Source organism: Theobroma cacao, chromosome 6 (assembly GCF_053813885.1).
Source record: "Theobroma cacao isolate CCN51 chromosome 6, ASM5381388v1, whole genome shotgun sequence".
Lineage (NCBI taxonomy): Eukaryota > Viridiplantae > Streptophyta > Magnoliopsida > Malvales > Malvaceae > Theobroma > Theobroma cacao.
The window spans coordinates 22760251-22785446 of NC_142644.1; the positions used below are offsets into that span (position 1 = coordinate 22760251).

General features: G+C 32.6%; 1 protein-coding gene and 1 long non-coding RNA gene across 2 annotated transcripts; one reads left to right on the plus strand and one right to left on the minus strand.

Moving 5' to 3' along the window:
- Positions 1–6862: 6862 nt before the first annotated feature.
- Positions 6863–8560, minus strand: LOC148762186 (uncharacterized). Its single transcript, XR_016026990.1, has 3 exons — positions 8477–8560; positions 7573–7638; positions 6863–6954 (listed from the first exon to the last, which is right to left on the minus strand). It is a non-coding gene; the product is annotated as an uncharacterized LOC148762186 (long non-coding RNA).
- A 5610-nt stretch (positions 8561–14170) lies between these two features.
- Positions 14171–15638, plus strand: LOC18595963 (uncharacterized). Its single transcript, XM_018129859.2, has 4 exons — positions 14171–14188; positions 14760–14924; positions 15014–15154; positions 15239–15638. The coding sequence occupies exons 1-4, from the start codon at positions 14171–14173 to the stop codon at positions 15401–15403; spliced, it is 489 nt and encodes a 162-aa protein (XP_017985348.1). The 3' UTR covers positions 15404–15638.
- Positions 15639–25196: the final 9558 nt, after the last annotated feature.

The window sequence follows — 25196 nt, forward strand, 5'->3', positions numbered from 1 at the left end:
CAAAAATAGGTTAATACCGCGTTTAAGCCATTTTAGGCTATTGCATTTCATACCATGCATTAGTATAGGATATAAGTTAATTATATAGTGATTTAGCATCAATATGATGAATTGTGTAAATTTTTGTAATGTGTCTAGGAGGAGAGCCTTTCGGAAAAGGCAAAGAAATCGTACCCGACGAGTAGTGATCGGGGCGCTTAGAAAGCTTTTAGTTTGTACAAACGGTGAGTAAACTTATTATTATTGTAAATTATCTAGAGTATATTTTAAATGCCCTTTATGTATTTTATGAAATGAGAACGAGATTAAAACGGGATTTTTGATGTTTTAGGAATAAATGTGACAAATAAAAATATATTGTATTGATTATGAAATTGAGTAATTTGAGGCTACAAATTGACTTGAAAAATATATATTTTCCTAGGAATGGCTTATGAGAAATGAGTATATGTGGCTATATTTTGTGAATGCATTGGGAAATTTATGTAAGTTGTTTTACTATGCAGGCTAGATAAATAAATAAAAGCCACGTTATACTGTCGAAATTTTATTAAAATTGGTGGGTTAGTCACTGCAGTGACGGGTTTTCGTGGACTGCCTATTAGAGGGGCACGGTAAACCCAGTTATATAGTTACTCCGGTTGTAGAGGCGAGGAGGGTAACTCTTGGGGTAGTATTAGAGCTCACTTCACGTCGAACCCCCACGTGAATGTGTAACTCGGCCAATGCCAAGGAACGGCTGGTTTTAAAAATAAAAATATGTTTCACGTGTGAATATTTTAACACCCTTGGTGGACTCGGTTAGATGCCTCGGCCAAGGTATCCCCGAGGATTAGTTTTGGCTCGAGCCTTGTTTTAATAAAAGACATAAGCCTTAACAATTGTTTTGGTAAATTACAAATATTTTATGGTTTAAGAAATAAATTGAAAACATTATGAAATGGGTTGAAATTTATTGTCTAAACCTGCCTCCATTTTACTCGCCTTTAGATATTTATGATAATGTTTGTTTACTCATTGGGATTTTATAATCTCACCACTTTCATTTCCACCCATTTCAGGTTCAGTATAGACTGTAGATAGCTGATCTCATCGAGGACTACCATTGGATCTGCATTTTCCAAACCGTAGGTTCACAGTCCTCTTTACTTTTGTTTATTCGGGGGCCCTCTTGTTATTGTAAATTAAATTAAATATTTTGGTTTACTGTATTTCAGTTTGTATAAATTTATTTAGCTTTTACGCTATAAAAATTATCCACGTATAACTCTATAAATATTGTTTTATAAGAAAATAGAATATTTTCCTTAATATTTCTTTTATTTTCTTATTATATTCAAATAACCGTAATTTCGTTTTAAATGAAGATTTTAGACTTTTAAACTCATTTTGAATATGAATTATGTGTTTTGTACTTGTATATTACGTTTTAGCCAGTTTCGAAATTTTTGAAAAAAAAATGACCAAAATACCCCTGTGTGGCAAAAAGTTTATTTTGATTGTTTTTGATCTAAAATAGTATATATTCTCTAAAAACTCGATATTTAACAATGATTGCTCACAGGAAAGGAAAGAAACTATTATGTAAGCCTTGCGGGGTTTCGGTTGGCATTCCGGATAATGAGTGTCAATCGGGACGTCGCGGCGATTGTCATGGGCTTGAGGGAGGTTCCGGGTCGTGACAGAATTCGTCCTCGAATTCCCGTCGATGTTGCGTTATTAATCTCCTTCTACGATTCTACTCCTTGTTCCTTCTATAGGGACATTCAATTTATTCACCTCCTTCACCTTCAATTCAATTAAATGTTTTATTTATGGCAATTATTATTCTTTGGAACTGAATCAGTAATACTTTTCACAACCATGATCTCTTATATCGAGACACTAAGCATGCCTTTATCACCATTATTAAATTTGAACCATAACTTCACCTCAATTATACTTATTTCAATCACATATCATACTTACTTATGTATACCTAATCATCATTTTATTAATTCGCTCCGTACCAAATTTCTCAACCTTGATTCATCCATCTTATACTGGTCCATACCCTTCCTTTAATAGAGTTCTATTAAGAACTTAAACAATTCAAGGTTTACCTTCAAAGTCATTTATAACTTTAATCGTTCATTGCATATTCGTTAACACTTTAGCTCACTGACCTCCTCTAGCATTATTTCAAAATCTCCCAATTACTGAGAACAATTCTTCACTTTAGTTAGTAAAATTATCAATTTCATATATACATATATACATGCACTTTTCAAATGTCAACATCTCTCTTTATATATAGGAATCCATGTGTTCACATGCCTTGGACTACATTCCCCCTTTATTCATCCATATCCCAATCCTAGTTTCAATATAATAATTCTTATAGTGCATGTCAACCTTCTTATTATACTTGTGTATAACTTCATATCATTCATATCATTTCCAACCATATGTTTGAGTTTCGTTATACTATATATCATTCATCACAATGTCATCTCCATTGAATTATAATCTATTATGCATGTATGCTTTATAATCCTATTGATGCCTCAAAGATTTATCTCAACTTGATCATTGCATCTCATGCAATACCACAATTCCTAAGAGTCATCCTTTTGTCCATAATCATCTTTCATACCTCTATATTACCTTGTATCTTTCTTGCATTACAATATTGATTTGTCACTTAAGACTCAAACTCATTTGAATCATGTATACCTCAAGCATTTTCGAATTCCAATTTCCATAATATATATTAGGAAAGTTTCATTATCTGACTTCATTTTCAGGGTCAACTTCTATCATCCCTTGTTCCACTCCTTCATATGAACATAACATCGTTCTTCCTTAACCAATTTATAAATTGTACTTGAAATTGTAAAACTTAAAACTAGATTCTCCTTAAGTATTTTTCAATATTAATACTAATATCACTCTCAACTTATAGCTTCCTTTTCATAATCACATAACTTAGTGTTTGCTTTAACGAGATCCAGAGCAAAACTTCTCTTGAGTATTTCCTTAGGAATATCTATCTTAAACTTATATCTCACAGCATGTGATCCCTTAACTTGTGATTTAGCCGTTAGGCTTCTCAGCAATTTTTAAAAATTTTACGTTTCATACTTGTTGTGTATGATTAGAATCTCTTCTCAAAGATGTTTATGTATTCCTAAAACACTTACTCTTAAAAATATATAAATATGTACTCATCCATTCAATCCTTAACTCATCTTCATAGGTTTCTAGGGTGTCACACAATTAGCCTCATGTTGTTCCTAACTCTTGTCATTTTACTATATCAAAACAGATATTACAAATTCTCGTAATGATATTCTATATAAACTGATTTTCTATACCAGTCTCGTAATTCTTCCTTCACACTTTCATTATTTGGTATCTCATCTCAATATAGTCATTTCAAGAATCTTTCCATTTTTTTCTTTTAATTATATGCCTATATACAAGGCAATAAAGAAGTTTTTCAATTCATTTGGGTAAACATTCTCCAAAATATTTAAGACTCCCAGATAACAAAACACAATGACCAACAACCAAAATTCAATTTGTAAGCTCATTATCGTGTCACTCCCATCTTACTCATGCATCATAAGCGTGAGATATTCGAAGCAGTATAGCGTTGAACAGTCAATGCTGAAGTATTGTAGCTATTAGAAATTTTCTCATCAAAGCTATTTGTCTGCATTCAAAGTCACCACATCAATCATTCTCAACCAGTGGTTTCCCTTTTAGATATATATCATGAGTTCCATAAGTATAGGTACCTTCTATTTTCTTGTCATACACACTAAGCCAAATTAGTACTTTCACCTCATGTCATCTTTTGACATTTATCAACATTCATAAAATTTCACCTCAAAACATCCTTTCCATACAGTGTAATAAATTCATGATAAATATACCACTCCACACATAAGTTCCTTACTATCTACAACTTTCCTCAAATTTATTGTCATCCCTATCCCATTATCTTCTTTGTCTTATACTTCAATAATTTTATTGACTTTCGGTATAATTAACTACGAAAACAGGCCAGCTTTCTCCTCACTTTATTCTCGCAATCCTTACTGAATCAAAATTTTATATTCCCCATATTCCATAATTTAACTTCATTGGGTTATATTTGTCCCAACTATTGCCTCACAGTGTCATAACATCACTGAATAATCCCCTTCATGCTTAAATTACAATCATTAACTTAATCACATTATCCATTCCGAATGTCATTTATAACCTTATTGCTTCCTTCTATAACCTTCTTCAATAATTATATTACCAATTTATCCCTATCATACTAAAGATTCCCATATACTTTCAGTTACTTAAACAGCCATTTTATAATACATTCTAGTCCTATACTTTAAAAGCCAAACTATTTTTAATTCTTTGTACAGATAATTATTATCTCTTTTACACAACATCTACTTAGAGTTAAGGTAGTGTAAAATCCTACGAAAATATTACATGTCCTTGGGATCATCATCTTAATATGATCTTATCAAAAAATTCTACTCCGAGTCCTCCTAAAGATCCTCTTCCGGGTTTTCCTCCTTTGTTCTTCAATCCAAACTTGTTGTATTCTCCTAATTTCCTCAGCACTCACCGGTGCAGCATTTCTTCCACATTCGGGAGGAAAATGTCTACACCCGACACTTTTCTAAGGGGTTTAGTTGCCACTGTTACTTTCTCCTTATCCTTTTCTGGTTGTCCCCTTTCATTTCTCCCACAGCCTGGTGAAAAGTGTCGGACTACTATCACGCTCTTCCTAAAATGAATATATCCCCTTGCAATTTCTTCCCTCGTCCATTCTCTAGGGTGCTCTCCAGGTTGTTCCGAAAGGAAATCTTGTTCAATTTTCGGTGTATTGGAGTTACTCTCATTTTTAAAATTCTCACTACTCTCGAAGCTCCCTTTATTATGAACCCATTCTAATAAGTTCTTAGGAATTCTATTATCAGAAATTCGAGACAGACCATCTTCCGAATCACCTGTATCAGGGTGCCATTTGCTTCTAGTCGTAGAATCTAGAGATCCCTCGCTATCACTATGAGAGGTATCAAGACTACCACCTCTAGACATGATGTGTATGTCACTAGTGCACCTCAAAACCTATATGCAATCAAATATTAATTGTTTAATTATTTTTGCATCTTAAAAGTAGGTAGATTTCTATATGAAGATGCATACATTCTATTCAATCTAACTTAACTTAACTTATCTTAACTTATCTTAACTTAACTGGACTTGGGGCCACGCAGTGTCAGTGTGGATTTCTTAAAACAACCTTAAAATAAAAAATTTTAAAACCCAAAGCTTTAAAATCAAAATATCTGATTTTTAAACCATGCTCTAATACCAATCTAAATTGTCACGACCCGGAACTCCCCATCGAGCCCGTGACAACCGCCGCGAAGCCTCGACAAACATTCTTCACCCCAATGTTGATCAAAACCTCGCAAGGCTCTCGTATCAACTTTCGCACTTCCCCGGTGAGCAATAGTTATCAAATAATCAAAATACGAAGGATTACAAATCATTTCCAAATCATAACATAACATTTTTTTTTGCTCACAGGGGCATTTTTGTCATTTTTGTCGAAAACCTCGAAACTTGCTAAAAATGTAGTAGGTAAGCCGAAAATATATATTTAATGATTTAAAAAAAATTAAGTATCTAAAACGTTCATTTGAAGTGAAAATTTGACCATTTGAATATAATAAAAATATTCAATAAAATAAACTATTTTCTTGTAAAATAATTTTCATAAAACTATCGGTACATAATTCTTATAGCGTAAAAGATAATTATATTCATATATACTATAAGCAAATAACCAAAGCATAAAATTTCTTTTACAGTGACACGTGGGCCCACATTTATCCAAAATGCATCGGAAGCTAGAAACCTACAGCTTTTACCGATTCGAGTCCAAATGAAGGTCCTTGTCAAAGTCAGCTAACTATGGAATTCTCCGAGCCTGAAATGTGAGGAAATGAGGGTGGTAAGATTATAAAATCCCAGTGAGTAAACAGATACCATCTAAACTATCTAAAGTCGAGTAAATGGAGACAATTAAAATAAATCATCATACTGTAATTTCATTACCTTTCAACTCATTTCAACCAAATAAAATCAATCCATAAAAATCGAGTAATCAACTTGGCTTATGAATTTCTTAAAACTTTGGCTCGTGCCAAAACTCATACTCGGTGATACCTTGTGCAGGGCATCTAACCGAGTCCCCCAAGGCTGTTAAAATTTTGTATACACTTAAAATATATTTTGGTTTGAGAAAAATATAGCCGTTCCTTGGCGTTGGCTGAGTTCCCCTTCACGTGGTGGTTTGGCGTGAAGTGAACCCTAAGCTTTACCCCAGGAGATACCATACGCGCCTCTCCGTTCGAGGTAATAATATAATGGAGTTTACCGTGCCCCTCTAATAGATTGGTCCACGGAACCCCCTCTGCAGTAAATAATTAATATATAACCCACCAATCAATAAAATTCATTCTAGCATGACATGGCAATTTATCGCAACCTAACCTCTCAAGGCTGAATACACAGTATAAATAATTCTAACACCAAAATCAGTTTAGCCATTCATGCTCATTTATTGTCATAAGCCATTCAATTCAAAACCATAAATTTGCAACACAAGCAGACAGTCTCCAATTACTCTATTTTCAAAACCAATATTCGATTTTCTATAAAATTTATAAAATCATTTTATAAAATCATAATTTCTCTTAAAACATAGCAATTTACCATTTAAACCCATTTTCCATAAAATCACACAGTTGTATAAAACTACTCTAGATAATTAAGACGATAATAAGTTCACTCACAGTTTTAGGAGTCGATGTACTCCTAATCCCAATCTCCAAGCACAATTTCTGTACTTTTACCAGTGTACTTTGCTCACCACCTATCCACAATCTGCAATACATAATTCATCACATCAATGCTTGACCATTATAAAATCAATTCAGGCTCGGTATGTCACGACCCGGAACCTCCCTCAGGCCCATGACAATCGCCGCGACGTCCCGATTGACACTCATTATCCGGAATGCCAACCGGAACCCCGCAAGGCTTACATATCAGTTTCTTTCCTTTCTTGTGAGCAATCATTGTTAGATATCGAGTCTTTAGAGAATATATACTATTTTAGATCAAAAACAATCAAAATAAAATTTTCGCCACATAGGGGTATTTTGGTCATTTTTTTCTCAAAAATTTCAAAACTGGCTAAAACGTAATATACAAGTACAAAATACATAATTCATATTCAAAATGAGTTTAAAAGTCTAAAATCTTCATTTAAAACGAAATTATGATTATTTGAATAAAATAAGAAAATAAAAGAAATATTAAGGGAAATATTCTATTTTCTTATAAAACAATATTTATAAAGTTATACGTGAATAATTTTTATAGCGTAAAAGCTAAATAAATTTATACATACTGAAATACAGTAAGCCAAAATATTTAATTTAATTTACAATAACCAGAGGGCCCCCGAATAAACAAAAGTAAAGAGGACTGTGAACCTACGGTTTGGAAAATGCAGATCCAATAGTAGTCCTCGATGAGATCAGCTATCTACAGTCTATACTGAACCTGAAATGGGTGGAAAGGAGTTGGGTGAGATTTTGCAATCCCAATGAGTAAACAAACATTATCATAAATATCTAAAGGCGAGTAAAATGGAGGCAAGTTTAAACAATAAATTTCAACCCATTTCATAATGTTTTCAATTTATTTCTTAAACCATAAAATATTTGTAATTTACCAAAACAATTGTTAAGGCTTATGTCTTTTATAAAAACAAGGCTCAAGCCAAAACTAATCCTCGGGGATACCTTGGCCGAGGCATCTAACCGAGTCCGCCAAGGGTGTTAAAATATTCACACGTGAAACACATTTTTATTTTTAAAACCAGCCGTTCCTTGGCGTTGGCCGAGTTACACATTCACGTGGGGGTTCGACGTGAAGTGAACTCTAATACTACCCCAGGAGTTACCCTCCTCGCCTCTACAACCGGAGTAACTATATAACTGGGTTTACCGTGCCCCTCTAATAGGCAGTCCACGGAAACCCGTCACTGCAGTGACTAACCCACCAATTTTAATAAAATTTCGACAATATAACGTGGCTTTTATTTATTTATCCAGCCTGCATAGTAAAACAACTTACATAAATTTCCCAATGCATTCACAAAATATAGCCACATATACTCATTTCTCATAAGCCATTCCTAGGAAAATATATATTTTTCAAGTCAATTTGTAGCCTCTAATTACTCAATTTCATAATCAATATAATATATTTTTATTTGTCACATTTATTCCTAAAACATCAAAAATCTCGTTTTAATCTCGTTCTCATTTCATAAAATACATAAAGGGCATTTAAAAATAAACTCTAGATAATTTACAATAATAATAAGTTTACTCACCGTTTGTACAAAATAAAAGCTTTCTAAGCGCCCCGATCACTACTCGTCGGGTACGACTTCTTTGCCTTTTCCGGAAGGCTCTCCTCCTAGACACATTACAAAAATTTACACAATTCATCACATTGATGCTAAATCACTATATAATTAACTTAAATCCTATACTAATGCATGGTATGAAATGCAATAGCCTAAAACGACTTAAATGCGGTATTAACCTATTTTTGGCACTTTGCCCGATAAATTGCTAACGCGCTCCATTTTAGCTCTAAATCATCCCATTCTCTCTCCAACATTTCTAACCATTAAATATCAGCCAATAACCTTCTAAAAACAACAAAATCAGCTCACTCCCTTCCTTGGAAAATTCGGCCAAAAATGGGACATTAACTCGGTAAATTTTCTACTTTGTTTTTCTATCACGTTTAATCGTTTTTCATCATTTCTCTTCATTTTCCTTAGAATAAAATCAATTCATCATCATTGTACAGCATTGAGCATCCAGCCAAGAGTGGGTATTGTGAAAATTTACTGATTTCTTGCCCAATTTAATTTCTAAACACATTTAACTAACTAAAACTATCAATTTAACTAAAAATCAAAACCTAAAAATTTCAATTTCTCTCTCCTAGAATTTCGTCCAGCCCTTGATATCACTTTTTGATCTCTCTCCTCAAGCATGCTAAATGGAAATAAAGGCATAGGAAAGGTAGAAATCAAGCTAAAATCGAAAAATCTTACCGTTAGATGCGTAAACGGTCGAAAACCGCGAATTTCTCTTTGAATTTTCTTGTTTCTCTTTGGTTTTTCTTTTCTTCTTCCTTTCCTCTCTATTTCCTCTGTTTTTCTTCCTTATGGCCGGCCAGCACTCAAAATTTGGGTTTAAATGGCTGACTTTTCATTAAAATAATATTATTTCATTAAAAAATGCCATGTGTCACTTTCCCATTGGCCCATTTTTAAAATTTCATCCATTTGTTTCCAAATTTTCACCATACACTTGTCTCATATATTCATAGCTTAGATAAAATTCTCAGACTCATCCAAAGTCTCAGTGGAGTAATTTTTGCAATTTACACTTTTGCCCCCGTAAAAGTCAAAAATTACATTTTTGCCCCAAAAATTGAAAAATTGCCCATAGACATATTTTTCATCCCTTATACTCATACCATTCTCCAATTTGTCAAATTTGATCAAAATTCTCTCAAAATCTCAAATTTTGTCCATGGGTGGCAAAATTACGATTTTGCCCCTACACTCCAAAAATCACCAGAATTAAACTTTTTCACTTCCTATCATTAAATTATACTCCAAATAGTTAATCTTGGTCAAAAATTTCACTCCATGATCAAATTATTATCTTAGGTGGCAAAATGACGATTTTGCCCTTGAATATCAAAATTTCTAATTTTACCCCAAATGAACCCTCGAACTTCGAACAATCATTTTTAGTCATTCCTGAACTATAAAATATTAAATTTCATCCTACAATTCCTATTTGAACTAGTTCGAGGTTAAATCAACTCAAGTGTACCGTTAGGTACGATATCGGGTTTCGTCTTTTCTTATGTGCTTTCCTAGCATAATAACATGCTACTCAGTGCATATATGTCATGACATGTATTTATAGGGTTGGGTTTTACACGGTATATATGCATGATAGGATTTACAACTTATCCGACTACCGCTTAAATGCGGTGCTGACCTAATTCGGCCTATTATCTCCAATTTAACTCCAAATCAATTTTTCTCACTTTCTACACTCCAATTATACCTAAATTACCTTAATGACTGTGAATGAGATTCAATTTATCAGTCTCGATAGCAAATTACAAAAATACCCCTAGTGGGTAAAAATCGTATTTTTGCTCCGAAAATTTTCATTATTTTTCTAGGCTCATAATTCATCATTTCTTAACCAATTCTCCTAAAATGAAAATCAAATTTATCCTCACTCAACACATGATAAATTCGACCATTAATGATTGTGGGAGAAAATAAATTCTTTTCTTGTTGTTTTGTTCCTAAATATGTTAAACTAACTTAAAACACTAACATAACTTAAAATCAAATTAATCTAACAAGTTTCTCTCTCCTAACCCATTTTTCAGAATTGAATTCATCATGAAAAAATGTAATTTAATCATGGAAAATAAAGAAAAATGCTTGGGAATAAGAAAACTCAAGCTTAATAGAAAAAATCTCACATTTTTCACTTAATTTCCTTGAAAATTCACACTTTTTCTTTGATTTTCTCTCTCGAGGGTTTTGTTTTTGTTTTCTCTCTCTTCTTGCTGGTTTGGCCGGCCATGGGGTGGAAGATGGGCTGATTTTTGTGCCTTTTAAAAAGGAAAATAATAAATTAATAAAGACATGACACGTGGCATCATGTCATTGGCCCGTTTTTAAAACTTTAAAATTTTAATCCTTTTAATCTCCACCACACAATTAGTCAATGGTTGAAATGAGGATAAAGGAAGACCATGTGCTGGAAAATGTCCTGGTGGTGGAAAATTACAATTTTGCCACTGGGGTGACAAAATTACCATTTTACCCTTTTACTCCAAATTATATCGAAATTAAAATCTTTCACTTCTAAACCTCAAATCTTACTCCAATAAGTCAAATTATACTCCAATAAGTCAAATGGGGCCAAAAATCTTTTCTAAAAATTCTCATTTTGTCCTCAGGTGGTAAATGACCATTTTGCCCCTAGATAGCGAAAATTTCAATTTGACTCCAAATTGATCCTCGAACTCTAAATCACCATATTAAACCATTCTGAAACTTTAAAATTCTTAATTTCATTGTAAATTTTCTATTTGATCTAGTTCGAAGCTTAAATCAATTTTATTGTACCTCTAGGTATAATACCGACTTTTGTAAATTTTTCAAGACTCTCCTAGCATGCAAACATGCTATCCATCAGATGTATGTCATGATAAATATTTTTATAGAGTCGGGCTTGTCATCTTCTCCCCCACTTTGATCAATTATATGATCCTTCTTCTTGATTGACTTCGACATCAAGCTAAATATTAATATTTTAATATTATTTTATTCTAAAAATTTTATCTTGTCTCCTTGGTACCGAAAATACCTTATTATGCCTCACTTGACTTCCAAATCGCCTTTTATCTCACAAATTCTCCTTCGATAAAATTATTATTATTTTATTATTATTTTTTTCATTTGCGAAATATTTTATCCTAAACTACTTCTTTCGTCTCTTATCACTTTTAAACGTTTTAATTGACCTCAATTTGCATTCGATCAACTTTATTTATCACCATATCAAAGTATGGGGTATTTCAATTTTCCTTTTTAAAAGGCACAAAAATCAGTTCATCTTCCACCCCATGGCCGGCCAAACCAGCAAGAAGAGAGAGAAAACAACAAAACCCTAGAGAGAGAAAATCAAAGAAAAAGTGTGAATTTTCAAGGAAATTAAGTGAAAAAGGTGAGATTTTTCTATTAAGCTTGAGTTTTCTTATTCCCAAGCATTTCTCTTTATTTTTCATGATTAAATTACATGTTTTCATGATAAATTCAATTCTGAAAAAAATGGGTTAGGAGAGAGAAACTTGTTAGATTAATTTGATTTTAAGTTATGTTAGTGTTTTAAGTTAGTTTAGCATATTTAGAAACAATACAACAAGAAAAGAATTTATTTTCTCCCACAATCATTAATGGCCGAATTTATCATGTGTTGAGTGAGGATAAATTTGATTTTCATTTTAGGAGAATTGGTTAAGAAATGATGAATTATGAGCCTAGAAAAATAATAGAAATTTTCGGAGCAAAAATACGATTTTTACCCACTAGGGGTATTTTCGTAATTTGCTATCGAGATTGATAAATTGAATCTTATTCACAGTCATGGAGCTAATTTAGTTATAATTGGAGTGTAGAAAGTGAGAAGAATTGATTTGGAGTTAAATTGGAGATAATAGGCTGAATTAGGTCAACACCGCATTTAAGCGATAGTCGGATAAGTTGTATATCATATCACGCATATATACCGAGCCTGAATTGATTTTATAATGGTCAAGCATTGATGTGGTGAATTATGTATTGTACATTGTGGATAGGTGGTGAGCAAAGTACACTGGTAAAAGTACAGAAATTGTGCTTGGAGATTGGGATTAGGAGTATATCGACTCCTAGAACTGTGAGTAAACTTATTATCGTCTTAATTATCTAGAGTAGTTTTATACAACTATGTGGTTTTATGAAAAATGAGTTTAAACGATAAATTGCTATGTTTTAAGAGAAATTGTGATTTTATAAATTTTCTAGAAAATCGAATACTGATTTTGAAAATAGAGTAATTGGAGACTGCTTGCTTGTGTTGTAAATTTATAGTTTTAAATTGAATGGCTTATGACAATATATGAGTATGAATGGCTAAACTGATTTTGGTGTTAGAATTATTTGCACTGAGTATTCAGCCTTGAGAGGCTAGGTTGCAATAAATTGCCATGTCATGCTAGAATGAATTTTATTGATTGGTGGATTATATATTAATTATTTACTGCAGAGGGGGTTCCGTGGACTAGCCTATTAGAGGGGCACGGTAAACTTCATTATATTATTACCTCGAACGGAGATGCGCATAGGGTATCTCCTAGGGTAAAGCTTAGGGTTCACTTCACGCCAAACCACTACGTGAAGGGGAACTCAGCCAACGCCAAGGAACAATTGTATTTTTCTCAAACTAAAATATATTTTAAGTGTATACAAAATTTTAACAGCCTTGGCGGACTCGGTTAGATGCCATGCGCAAGGTATCACCGAGTATGAGTTTTGACATGAGCCAAAGTTTTAAGAAATTCATAAGCCAAGTTGATTACTCGATTTTTATGGATTGATTTTATTTGGTTGAAATGAGTTGAAAGGTAATGAAATTATAGTATGATGATTTATTTTAATTGTCTCAATTTACTCGACTTTAGATAGTTTAGATGGTATCTTTTTACTCACTGGGATTTTATAATCTCACCATCCTCATTTCCTCACATTTTAGGCTCGGGGAATTTCATAGTTAGTTGATTTTGACAAAGACCTTCATTTGGACTTGAATCGGTAAAAGCTGTAGGTTTCCAGCTTTCGATGCATTTTGGTTAGATGTGGGCCCACGTGTCACTGTAAAAGAAATTTTATACTTTGGTTATTTGCTTTATAGTATATATAAATATAATTAACTTTTACGCTATAAGAATTATGTACCGATAGTTTTATGAAAATTATTTTATAAGAAAATAGTTTATTTTATTGAATATTTTTATTATATTCAAATGGTCAAATTTTCATTTCAAATGAACGTTTTAGATAATTAATTTTTTTAAATCATTAAATATATATTTTCGACTTACCTACTACATTTTTAGCAAGTTTAGAGGTTTTCGACAAAAATAACGAAAATGCCCCTATGAGCAAAAAAAAAAACAATATGTTATGTTATGATTTAGAAATGATTTGTAATCCTTCATATTTTGATTATTTGATAACTATTGCTCACCGGGGAAGTGCGAAAGCTGATACGAGAGCCTTGCGAGGTTTCGATCAACATTCGGGACGAAGAATGTTTGTCGAGGCTTCGTGGCGGTTGTCACTGGCCCAATGGGGAGTTCTGGGTCGTGACATATAATATATATTATATGATAGCAAATTCACATTAAGATTGATTTTCAGGGAATGAAACACCGAAGATATGTTAAGTCACTTACTTAATTTTCAAGTTATAAAATATAACTTAAAAGAACAACTATGAGAGAAAATAATTAGAGAGAGTAAAAAGATCTTATTCAAGTACGTAGTTACAAATAAAGTGAGAGGTTAGACTAATAACCCCTTCAATCTTAATCCATTTTAATCTATATCAAAATCTAAATATACGTAATCAAATATAAGAGATCGAATTAGATTACACTTCTTGTGTATGGCTTATTACACTATTTGACTTCTATAAACTTTTTATATCACAATATAATAGACATTTATATATATATTTATAATATTTATTAATTTTTAATATAATTTAAGGATTTGTTTATGTATTTAATTTAATTTTTGTTTTCATAGAGGGCGGAGATAATAGATTTTTATTTATACGAGAAAAGCACTGTGGACAATTGCTAATGCGTGACACAGGTCAAGGACCACAAGGAATTTAATAATTATTAGTCACATAATAACTAGGCCGGTCACCAAATACCGCAAAAAGTCAAGGAGAAAGTCACCTCGCTGTCCTGTTGCCTGTAACAGAAAGAACGGGAGAGGGTAGAAAATAGAGGATGGCTCCCGACAAAAATCCCTGAAATGGCTGGTAGATCTGTCAAAAGGAACCATCAGCCACGAGCTGGAGGCACTGACCCTGGAAGGACTGCAGATTCTCCAAGGCCAAAAGGGTTTCATACGCTGTAATTTCGTTGTACCGAGTCGTGCATCAGTAAATAAATCTGATTCTTCTTTGATTACATAGATCTGCTTATCTATTTTAGCAAAGGCAAACGGAATAATTGTGTAACTTATCTATAGGATGCAGACGGGAATTGGCGCGTTGGAGCCATGGCCACGTTGATTGACGACGTTGGAGCTGCCGCTATATACTCCATCGCTGACCATGTCAAAGCCTCCCTTGATTTCAACATTTCATTCTATTCGACGGCCAAGATTCAAGTTACTTTTCTTATATGCCAAAGCTTAAAGCTTTCTTTTTTTCTTTTTGTTATGGTTTAAAAATAGGATAAGTTTTAATGGCAGGAAGAAGTGGAGATAGAGGCAAAGGTTACAGGGGACAAGGAAAAGCTTGCACACGTGGTGGTGGAGGTCAGAAGGAAAGAAAACAGAGAGCTAATCGCTTTGGGTAAACAATGGATGGCCTCAAGTAAAAATACTGCAAAGGCTGCCCAAGGGAGTAAGCTTTGATGCCTTCCAATGCTCCTAGTGAAGTACACTCGACATCTGATGCCAGTTCTTACATGTATTGGTTTTTCAGCTTTGCTTATTTGAAGGCATTCAAATAGGAAAATAACTTAGGACAAAGCCAATTGAGTTTCTTTATTTATTTATTTTTTGGTTGAAACTGATGAATAATTGAACGATATTTGTCTATTAACTTAAATCATTAAGAATAGAAAGACAGTTGCTGGATTTCACAGACGAAAATTAGGTGCATGTCTATGTTTTATATCGTCTTTGCATCCCTTATCTAACATAGCTTGATTGGTAAAAATATAAAATTTAACAGACATTGAGGAAAATTCCTGCAAGTAATTGAAGATTTTGTAGTTACACATACTTTCCAGAAGCTGGCAATTATTAATATTGGGATATGGGCTTACCTTTTTAACAGAATATATCACTCCCTTTTTTAACGATGAAGTTTGCCTTACAAATCTTCTTTCGTGCACACAATAATTTCTTTACTCTCATTGTTATGGAGTGGCTACTAGAGTCATTCATAAGGAATTACACGTTCTAAAACCCTCTGACCTTTGATGGTGCCTCAAGAATGAAGAGAAAGAAAAATTGTCACAACTCGGAACTCCCCATCGAGCCCGTGACAACCGTCGCGAGGCCTCGACAAATATTCTTCATCCCGAATGTCGATCGAAACCTCGCAAGGCTCTCGTATCAACTTCAGCACTTCCCCGGTGAGCAATAGTTATCAAATATCAAAATTTGAAGGATTACAAACCGTTTCCAAATCAGAACATAACATATTGTTTTCTGGCTTATAGAGGCATTTTCGTTATTTTTTTTCGAAAATCTCAAAACTTGCTAAAAATGTAGTAGGTAAGCAGAAAATATATATTTAATGATTTAAAAACAAATTAAGTATCTAAAACGTTCATTTGAAGTGAAAATTTGACCATTTGAATATAATAAAAATATTCAATAAAATAAATTATTTTCTTGTAAAATAATTTTCATAAAACTATCGATACATAATTCTTATAGCGTAAAAGTTAATTATATTCATATATACTATAAAGCAAATAACCAAAGCATAAAATTTCTTTTACAGTGACACGTGGGCCCACATCTATCCAAAATGCATCGGAAGCTGGAAACCTACAACTTTTACCGATTCGAGTCCAAATGAAGATCTTTGTCAAAGTCAGCTAACTATGGAATTCCCCGAGCTTGAAATGTGAGGAAATGAGGGTGGTGAGATTATAAAATCCTAGTGAGTAAACAGATACCATCTAAACTATCTAAAGTCGAGTAAATGGAGAAAATTAAAATAAGTCATCATACTATAATTTCATTACCTTTTAACTCATTTCAACCAAATAAAATCAATCTATATAAATCAAGAAATCAACTTGGCTTATGAATTTCTTAAAACTTTGGCTCGTGCCAACACCCATACTCGGTGATACCTTGCGCAGGGCATCCAACCGAGCCCGCCAAGGCTGTTAAAATTTCATATACACTTAAAATATATTTTTAATTTGAGAAAATACAGCCGTTCCTTGGCGTTGGCTGAGTTCCCCTTCACGTGGTGGTTTAGCGTGAAGTGAACCCTAAGCTTTACCCTAGAAGATACCTTACGCGCTTCTCCGTTCAGGGTAAGAATATACTGAAGTTTACCGTGCCCCTCTAATAGGCTGGTCCACGGAACCCCCTATGCAGTGAATAATTAATATATAATCCACCAATCAATAAAATTCATTCTAGCATGACATGGTAATTTATCGCAACCTAGCCTCTCAAGGCTGAATACACAATATAAATAATTCTAACACCAAAATTAGTTTAGCCATTCATGCTCATTTATTGTCATAAGCCATTCAATTGAAAACCATAAATTTGCAACACAAGCAGGCAGTCTCCAATTACTCTATTTCAAAACCAGTATTCAATTTTTTAGAAAATTTATAAAATCATTTTATAAAATCACAATTTCTCTTAAAACATAGCAATTTACCATTTAAACCCATTTTTCATAAAATCACACAATTGTATAAAACTACTCTAGATAATTAAAACGATAATAAGTTTACTCACTGTTCTAGGAGTCGATGTACTCCTAATCCCAGTCTCCAAGCACAATTTCTGTACTTTTACCAGTGTACTTTGCTCACCACCTATCCACAATGTACAATACATAATTCATCACATCAATGCTTGACCATTATAAAATCAATTCAGGCTCGGTATATATGCATGATATGATATACAATTTATCAGACTACCATTTAAATGCGGTGCTGACCTAATTCAGCCTATTATCTCCAATTTAACTCTAAATCAATTCTTCTCACTTTCTACACTCCAATTATACCTAAATTACCTTAATGACTGTGAATGAGATTCAATTTATCAGTCTCGATAGTAAATTACGAAAATACCCCTAGTGGGTAAAAATTCGTATTTTTGCTCTGAAAATTCTCATTATTTTTCTAGGCTCATAATTCATCATTTCTTAACCAATTCTCCTAGAATGAAAATCAAATTCATCCTCCCTCAACACATGGTAAATTAGGCCATTAAGGGTTGTGGGAGAAAATAAATTCTTTTCTTGTTGTTTTGTTTCTAAATATGCTAAACTAACTTAAAATACTAACAGAACTTAAAATCAAATTAATCTAACAACTTTCTCTCTCCTAACCCATTTTTCAGAATTGAATTCATCATAATAACTCAATATTCAACAATGGAAATCAAGAACAAAAGCATGGGTAAGCTAGATATCAAGGATAACTAAAGAAATTTTAACTTACCTAGCTTGTTTCCTTGATTTCTTCACTTTTTCTTTGAATTTTCACCTAGGTTTTCTTGTTTTTCCCTTTGTTCTTCCTCTCTTTCTCTCTCTTCCTTGCTTGGCCGGCCATATGAAGAAAATGGGCTGATTTTATGCCTTTTTATAAAGAAACAATAAAATAATAAAGGTATGACACATGGCATTTTCTTATTGGTCCATTTTTAAAATTTTAAAATTTTAATCCTTTTTATCTCCACCACACAATTAGTCAATGGTCAAAATGAGGATAAAGGAAGACCATGTGCTGGAAAAATGTCCTGGTGGTGGAAAATTATAATTTTGCCCCTAGGGTGGCAAAATTACCATTTTACCCTTTTACTCCAAATTATACTGAAATTAAAATTTTTCGCTTCTAAACCTCAAATCTTACTCCAATAAGTCAAATTATACTCCAATAAGTCAAATGGAACCAAAAAAATCTTTTCTAAAATTTTCATTTTGTCCCTAGGTGGCAAATGACCATTTTACCCCTAGATAGTGAAAATTTCGGTTTGACTCCAAATTGATCCTCGAACTCCGAATCACCATATTAAACCATTCTGGGACTTTAAAATTCTTAATTTCATCGTGAATTCTCTATTTGATCTAGTTCGAGGCTTAAATCAACTTTGTTGTACGTCTAGGTACAATACCGACTTTTGTAAATTTTTCGAGACTCTCTTAGCATGCAAACATGCTATCCATCACATGTATGTCATGACAAATATTTTATAGAGTTGGGCTTGTCATCTTCTCCCCCACTTGGATCAACCATATGATCCTTCTTAATGACTGATTTCGACATCAGGCTAAATATTAATATTTTAATATTATTTCATTAATAAAATATTATTTTATTCTAAAAAATTTATCTTGTCTCCTTGGTACCCAAATACCTTATTATGCCTCACTTGACTTCCAAATCGGCTTTTATCTCACAAATTCTCCTCCGATAAAATTATTATTATTTTATTATTATTTTCTCACTTGCGGAATATTTTATCCTAAACTACTCCTTTCGTCTTTTATCACTTCTAAACATTTTAATTGACCTCAATTTTCATTCGATCAACTTTATTTATCACCATATCAAAGTATGGGGTATTTCAAAAATAGAGAAAAAAGTTTTTTTTTTCTAACTTACAGAAGAATTTGCATTCATTCTTTTTCTGTATGTTGAAACTAGTACATCTATTCACTATTTATAGACGTATTAGGAATATAGAGATAGGATATTATATTTTAATTTAAACAAATTAAATTTAAATACAATGGATAGATAATTTAAATTTAAACAAATTAAATTTAAATTTATCCTATTTCAAACATTTATTATTAATTATTCAATTAAGTTATATCATAACAATATCTTATATTAATCAATTGAATATTAGTTAATTATCCATAAATAATTAATAAAGTTGCATGCCATGTAGACGCATCACATTTAAATGCAACATCTCCCACTCGTACACATTGGCATCAACTTATACCATTATCAATTTAACTCATTCTTCATTCATCGTCATACAGGGAAAATGGAACGTGCAACCAATGAGAAAATAAAAGTACTAGTGAGCAGTGAGATTAAGTTACCATCTTACTAACATAACACCGTTCGAGTTCTCGTCATATCCCAAGTCATTTTAATCACACAAGATTTTGCATCTCTAATTCCTCCTACATGTAAAAGCTATGCAGAATCCCTTTATGTGTCTAAGCTCATGGTTATATCTAACAACCAATGTTTTTATAACCGCCCGGGCAATGAGTTATAGACCATGTATGTGAGATGTATTGAAATGCCCCATACTTTGATATGGTGATAAATAAAGCTGGTCGAATGCAAATTGAGGCATAATAAGGAACTTTGGGAACCAAAGAGATAAGATAAAATGTAAAACCCAACCCTATAAATACATGTCATGACATACATGCACTGAGTAGCATGTTATTATGCTAGGAAAGCACATAAGAAAAGACGAAATCCGATATCGTACCTAACGGTACACTTGAGTTGATTTAACCTCGAACTAGTTCAAATAGAAATTGTAGGATGAAATTTAATATTTTATAGTTCAGGAATGACTAAAAATGATTGTTCGGAGTTCGAGGGTTCATTTGGGGTAAAATTAGAAATTTTGATATTCAAGGGCAAAATCGTCATTTTGCCACCTAAGATAATAATTTGATCATGGAGTGAAATTTTTGATCAAGATTAACTATTTGGAGTATAATTTAATCATAGGAAGTGAAAAAGTTTAATTCTGGTGATTTTGGAGTGTAGGGGCAAAATCGTAATTTTGCCTCCCACGGACAAAACTTGAGATTTTGAGAGAATTTAGATCAAATTTGACAAATTGGAGAATGGTATGAGTATAAGGGATGAAAAATATGTCTATGGGCAATTTTTCAATTTTTGGGGCAAAAATGTAATTTTTGACTTTTACGGGGGCAAAAGTGTAAATTTTAAAAATTACTCCACCGAGACTTTGGATGAGTCTGAGAATTTTATCTAAGCTATGAATATATGAGACAAGTGTATGGTGAAAATTTGGAAACAAATGGATGAAATTTTAAAAATGGGCCAATGGGAAAGTGACACATGGCATTTTTTAATGAAATAATATTATTTTAATGAAAAGTCAGCCATTTAAACCTAAATTTTGAGTGCTGGCCGGCCATAAGGAAGAACAAGAGAGGAAATAGAGAGGAAAGGAAGAAAAAAAGAAAAACCAAAGAGAAACAAGAAAATTCAAAGGGAAATTCGCGGTTTTCGACCGTTTGTGCATCTAACGGTAAGATTTTTCGATTTTAGCTTGATTTCTACCTTTCCTATGCCTTTATTTCCATTTAGCATGCTTGAGGAGAGAGATCAAAAAGTGATATCAAGGGCTGGACGAAATTCTAGGGGAGAGAAATTGAAATTTTTAGGTTTTGATTTTTAGTTAAATTGATAGTTTTAGTTAGTTAAATGTGTTTAGAAATTAAATTGGGCAAGAAATCATTAAATTTTCACAATACCCACTCTTGGATGAATGCTCAATGCTGTACAATGATGATGAATTGATTTTATTCTAAGGGAAATGAAGAGAAAATGATGAAAAACGATTAAACGTGATAGAAAAACAAAGTAGAAAATTAACCGACTTAATGTCCCATTTTTGGCCGAATTTTCCAAGGAAGGGAGTGAGCTGATTTTGTTGTTTTTAGAAGGTTATTGGCTGATATTTAATGGTTAGAAATGTTGGAGAGAGAATGGGATGATTTAGAGCTAAAATGGAGCGAGTTAGCAATTTATCGAGCAAAGTGCCAAAAATAGGTTAATACCGCGTTTAAGCCGTTTTAGGCTATTGCATTTCATACCATGCATTAGTATAGGATTTAAGTTTAATTATATAGTGATTTAGCATCAATGTGATGAATTGTGTAAATTTTTGTAATGTGTCTAGGAGGAGAGCCTTCCGGAAAAGGCAAAGAAGTTGTACCCGACGAGTAGTGATCGGGGCGCTTAGAAAGTTTTTAGTTTGTACAAACGGTGAGTAAACTTATTATTATTGTAAATTATCTAGAGTTTATTTTTAAATGCCCTTTATGTATTTTATGAAATGAAAACGGGATTTTTGATGTTTTAGGAATAAATGTGATAAATAAAAATATATTGTATTGATTATGAAATTGAGTAATTGGAGGCTGCAAATTGACTTGAAAAATATATATTTTCCTAGGAATGGCTTATGAGAAATGAGTATATGTGGCTATATTTTGTGAGTGCATTTGGAAAAGTTATGTAAGTTGATTTTACTATGCAGGCTGGATAAATAAATAAAAGCCACGTTATACTGTCGAAATTTTATTAAAATTGGTGGGTTAGTCACTGCAGTGACGGGTTTCCGTGGACTGCCTATTGAGGGGCACAGTAAACCCAGTTATATAGTTACTCCGGTTGTAGAGGCGAGGAGGGTAACTCTCGGGGTAGTATTAGAGCTCACTTCACGTCGAACCCCCACGTGAATGTGTAACTCGGCCAACGCCAAGGAACGACTGGTTTTTAAAAATAAAAATGTGTTTCACGTGTGAATATTTTAACACCCTTGGCGGACTCGGTTAGATGCCTCGGCCAAGGTATCCCCGAGGATTAGTTTTGGCTTGAGCCTTGTTTTAATAAAAGACCTAAGCCTTAACAACTGTTTTGGTAAATTACAAATATTTTATGGTTTAAGAAACAAATTGAAAACATTATGAAATGGGTTGAAATTTGTTGTTTAAACTTGCCTCCATTTTACTCGCCTTTAGATATTTATGATAATGTCTGTTTACTCATTGGGATTGCAAAATCTCACCCAACTCCTTTCCACCCATTTCAGGTTCAGTATAGACTGTAGATAGCTGATCTCATCGAGGACTACTATTGGATATGCATTTTCCAAACTGTAGGTTCACAGTCCTCTTTACTTTTGTTTATTCGGGGGCCCTCTGGTTATTGTAAATTAAATTAAATATTTTGGCTTACTGTATTTCAGTATGTATAAATTTATTTAGCTTTTACGCTATAAAAATTATTCACATATAACTTTATAAATATTGTTTTATAAGAAAATAGAATATTTCCCTTAATATTTCTTTTATTTTCTTATTATATTCAAATAACTGTAATTTCGTTTTAAATGAAGATTTTAGACTTTTAAACTCATTTTGAATATGAATTATGTATTTTATACTTGTATATTACGTTTTAGCCAGTTTTAAAATTTTTGAGAAAAAAATGACCAAAATACCCCTATGTGGCGAAAATTTTATTTTGATTGTTTTTGATCTAAAATAGTATATATTCTCTAAAAACTCGATATCTAACAATGATTGCTCACAGGAAAGGAAAGAAACTGATATGTAAGCCTTGCGGGGTTTCGGTTGGCATTCCGGATAATGAGTGTCAATCGGGACGTCGAGGCGATTGTCATGGGCCTGAGGGAGGTTCCGGGTCGTGACATAAAATTTTTAGAATAAGATGATATTTTATTAATGAAATAATATTAAAATATTAATATTTAGCCGAATGTCGAAATCAATCATGAAGAAAGATCACATGGTTGATCCAAGTGAGGGAAAAGATGTCAAGCTTGACTCTGTAAAATATTTGTCATGACATACATGTGATGGATAGCATGTTTGCATACTAGGAGAGTCTTGAAAAATTTACAAAATTCGGTATTACACTTAGAGGTACAATAAAGTTGATTTAAGCCTCGAACTAGATCAAATAGAGATTTTAGGGTGAAATTAAAAATTTTAAAGTCCCAGCATGGTTTAATATGGTGATTTGGAGTTCGATGATCAATTTGGAGTCAAACCGGAATTTTCACTATCTAGGGGTAAAATGGTCATTTGCCACCTAAGGACACAATGAGAATTTTTAGAAAAGATTTTTTTGGCCCCATTTGACTTATTGGAGTATAATTTGAGGGTTTGGTAGTGAAAAAGTTTAATTTCGGTGATTTTTAGAATGTAGGGGAAAAATCGTAATTTTACCACCTACGGACAAAATTTGAGATTTTGAGAGAATTTAGATCAAATTTAACAAATTGGAGAATGGTATGAGTATAAGGGATGAAAAATATGTCTATGGGCAATTTTTCAGTTTTTGGGGCAAAAATTGTAATTTTTGACTTTTACGGGAGCAAAAGTGTAAATTTTAAAAAATTACTCCACCAAGACTTTGGATAAGTCTGAGAATTTTATCTAAGCTATGGATATGTGGGACAAGTGTATGGTGAAAATTTGAAAATAAATGGATAGCTAGAATTTAAGGAATTAATAAAACAACAAAAAAATGAATAAAATAATATTATATTATTTTAGCCTTTAAAAATGTCAAAATTTCCAGAATTCTCATCTTCTTTAAGCTGTCCAAACCAGGAGAGAAAAAGGGGGAAAAGAAATAAGAACCCTAGCTGAAAAATTTGGGGAAAATCAAGAGAAATCAAGAAATCAAGCATTAAAAAGGTAAATTTCATTGATTTTCCTTGTGATTTTCACTACCCATGTATTTTTTTCTCATTTCCATGCAAAATTAGAAAGTGGGTATGGACACCCATGCTGGCTAAACCTCCATGGATGAGTTTTGAGCTTGAGTTTTGGTTGATTTTAATTGAATTAAGTGATTTTAGTTAGGTTATATTGAAATATAGCAAAAATAAGCTAGAGAAATAATTTTCTCCCATTGAAACCCATTATGCCGAATTTTCTAGGGGAATATTGGCTGTTGATCTTGATGTTTATTTGAGGAATTATGAACCTAGAAAAATAATGGGAATTTTCGGTGCAAAAATATGAATTTTTACTCACTAAGGGTATTTTCGTAATTTGCTATCGGGACTGATAATTTGCACCACACTATGGGACATTAAGTCAATTTGGGTGCAATTGAGGTATAGAAACTGAAAAAAATTAATTTGGAGTTTAAACAGACGCGTATATCAATTTATCGGGTAAAAGATCGAAATAGGCTAACACCGCGATTAGGCAAAATTTAGACTTTTTTTGCATATCATATCATGCATATACATCGAGCCTAAAATAGCTTATGACTGTTAGACACAATTTAATTGAAATATGTGTCATGGATTATGGCTAGGTGGTGAGCCATTGGATACGGGTAAAAGACTGTACCCGCGGATTGAAAATAGGAGTATTTCTACTCCTAATACTGTGAGTAACCTTATCATCATTTTAATTATCTAAAGTATGATTTTAATCGATTTTGATGAAATTTTATGAAAATGAGTTTAAATGGTTAATTTTTGGTTTTACAAATAAAATATGTTTAAATAAAATAATTTTATAAATTGTCTTGAAACGAAATAACGATTTTGAAAAATAGAGTAATTGGATACCACTGGTATGTTGTAAATTTATGATTTGAATAAATGGCTTATGATAATATTTGTATGAATGGCTGAATTGGTATTT

Excerpts from the sequence above, each read along its gene's own strand:
- LOC18595963 (XM_018129859.2), top strand. Across the intron at positions 14,925-15,013 it reads TTGTACCGAGTCGTGCATCA|GATGCAGACGGGAATTGGCG; the intron begins GTAAATAAATCT and ends ACTTATCTATAG. Across the intron at positions 15,155-15,238 it reads ATTCGACGGCCAAGATTCAA|GAAGAAGTGGAGATAGAGGC; the intron begins GTTACTTTTCTT and ends TTTTAATGGCAG.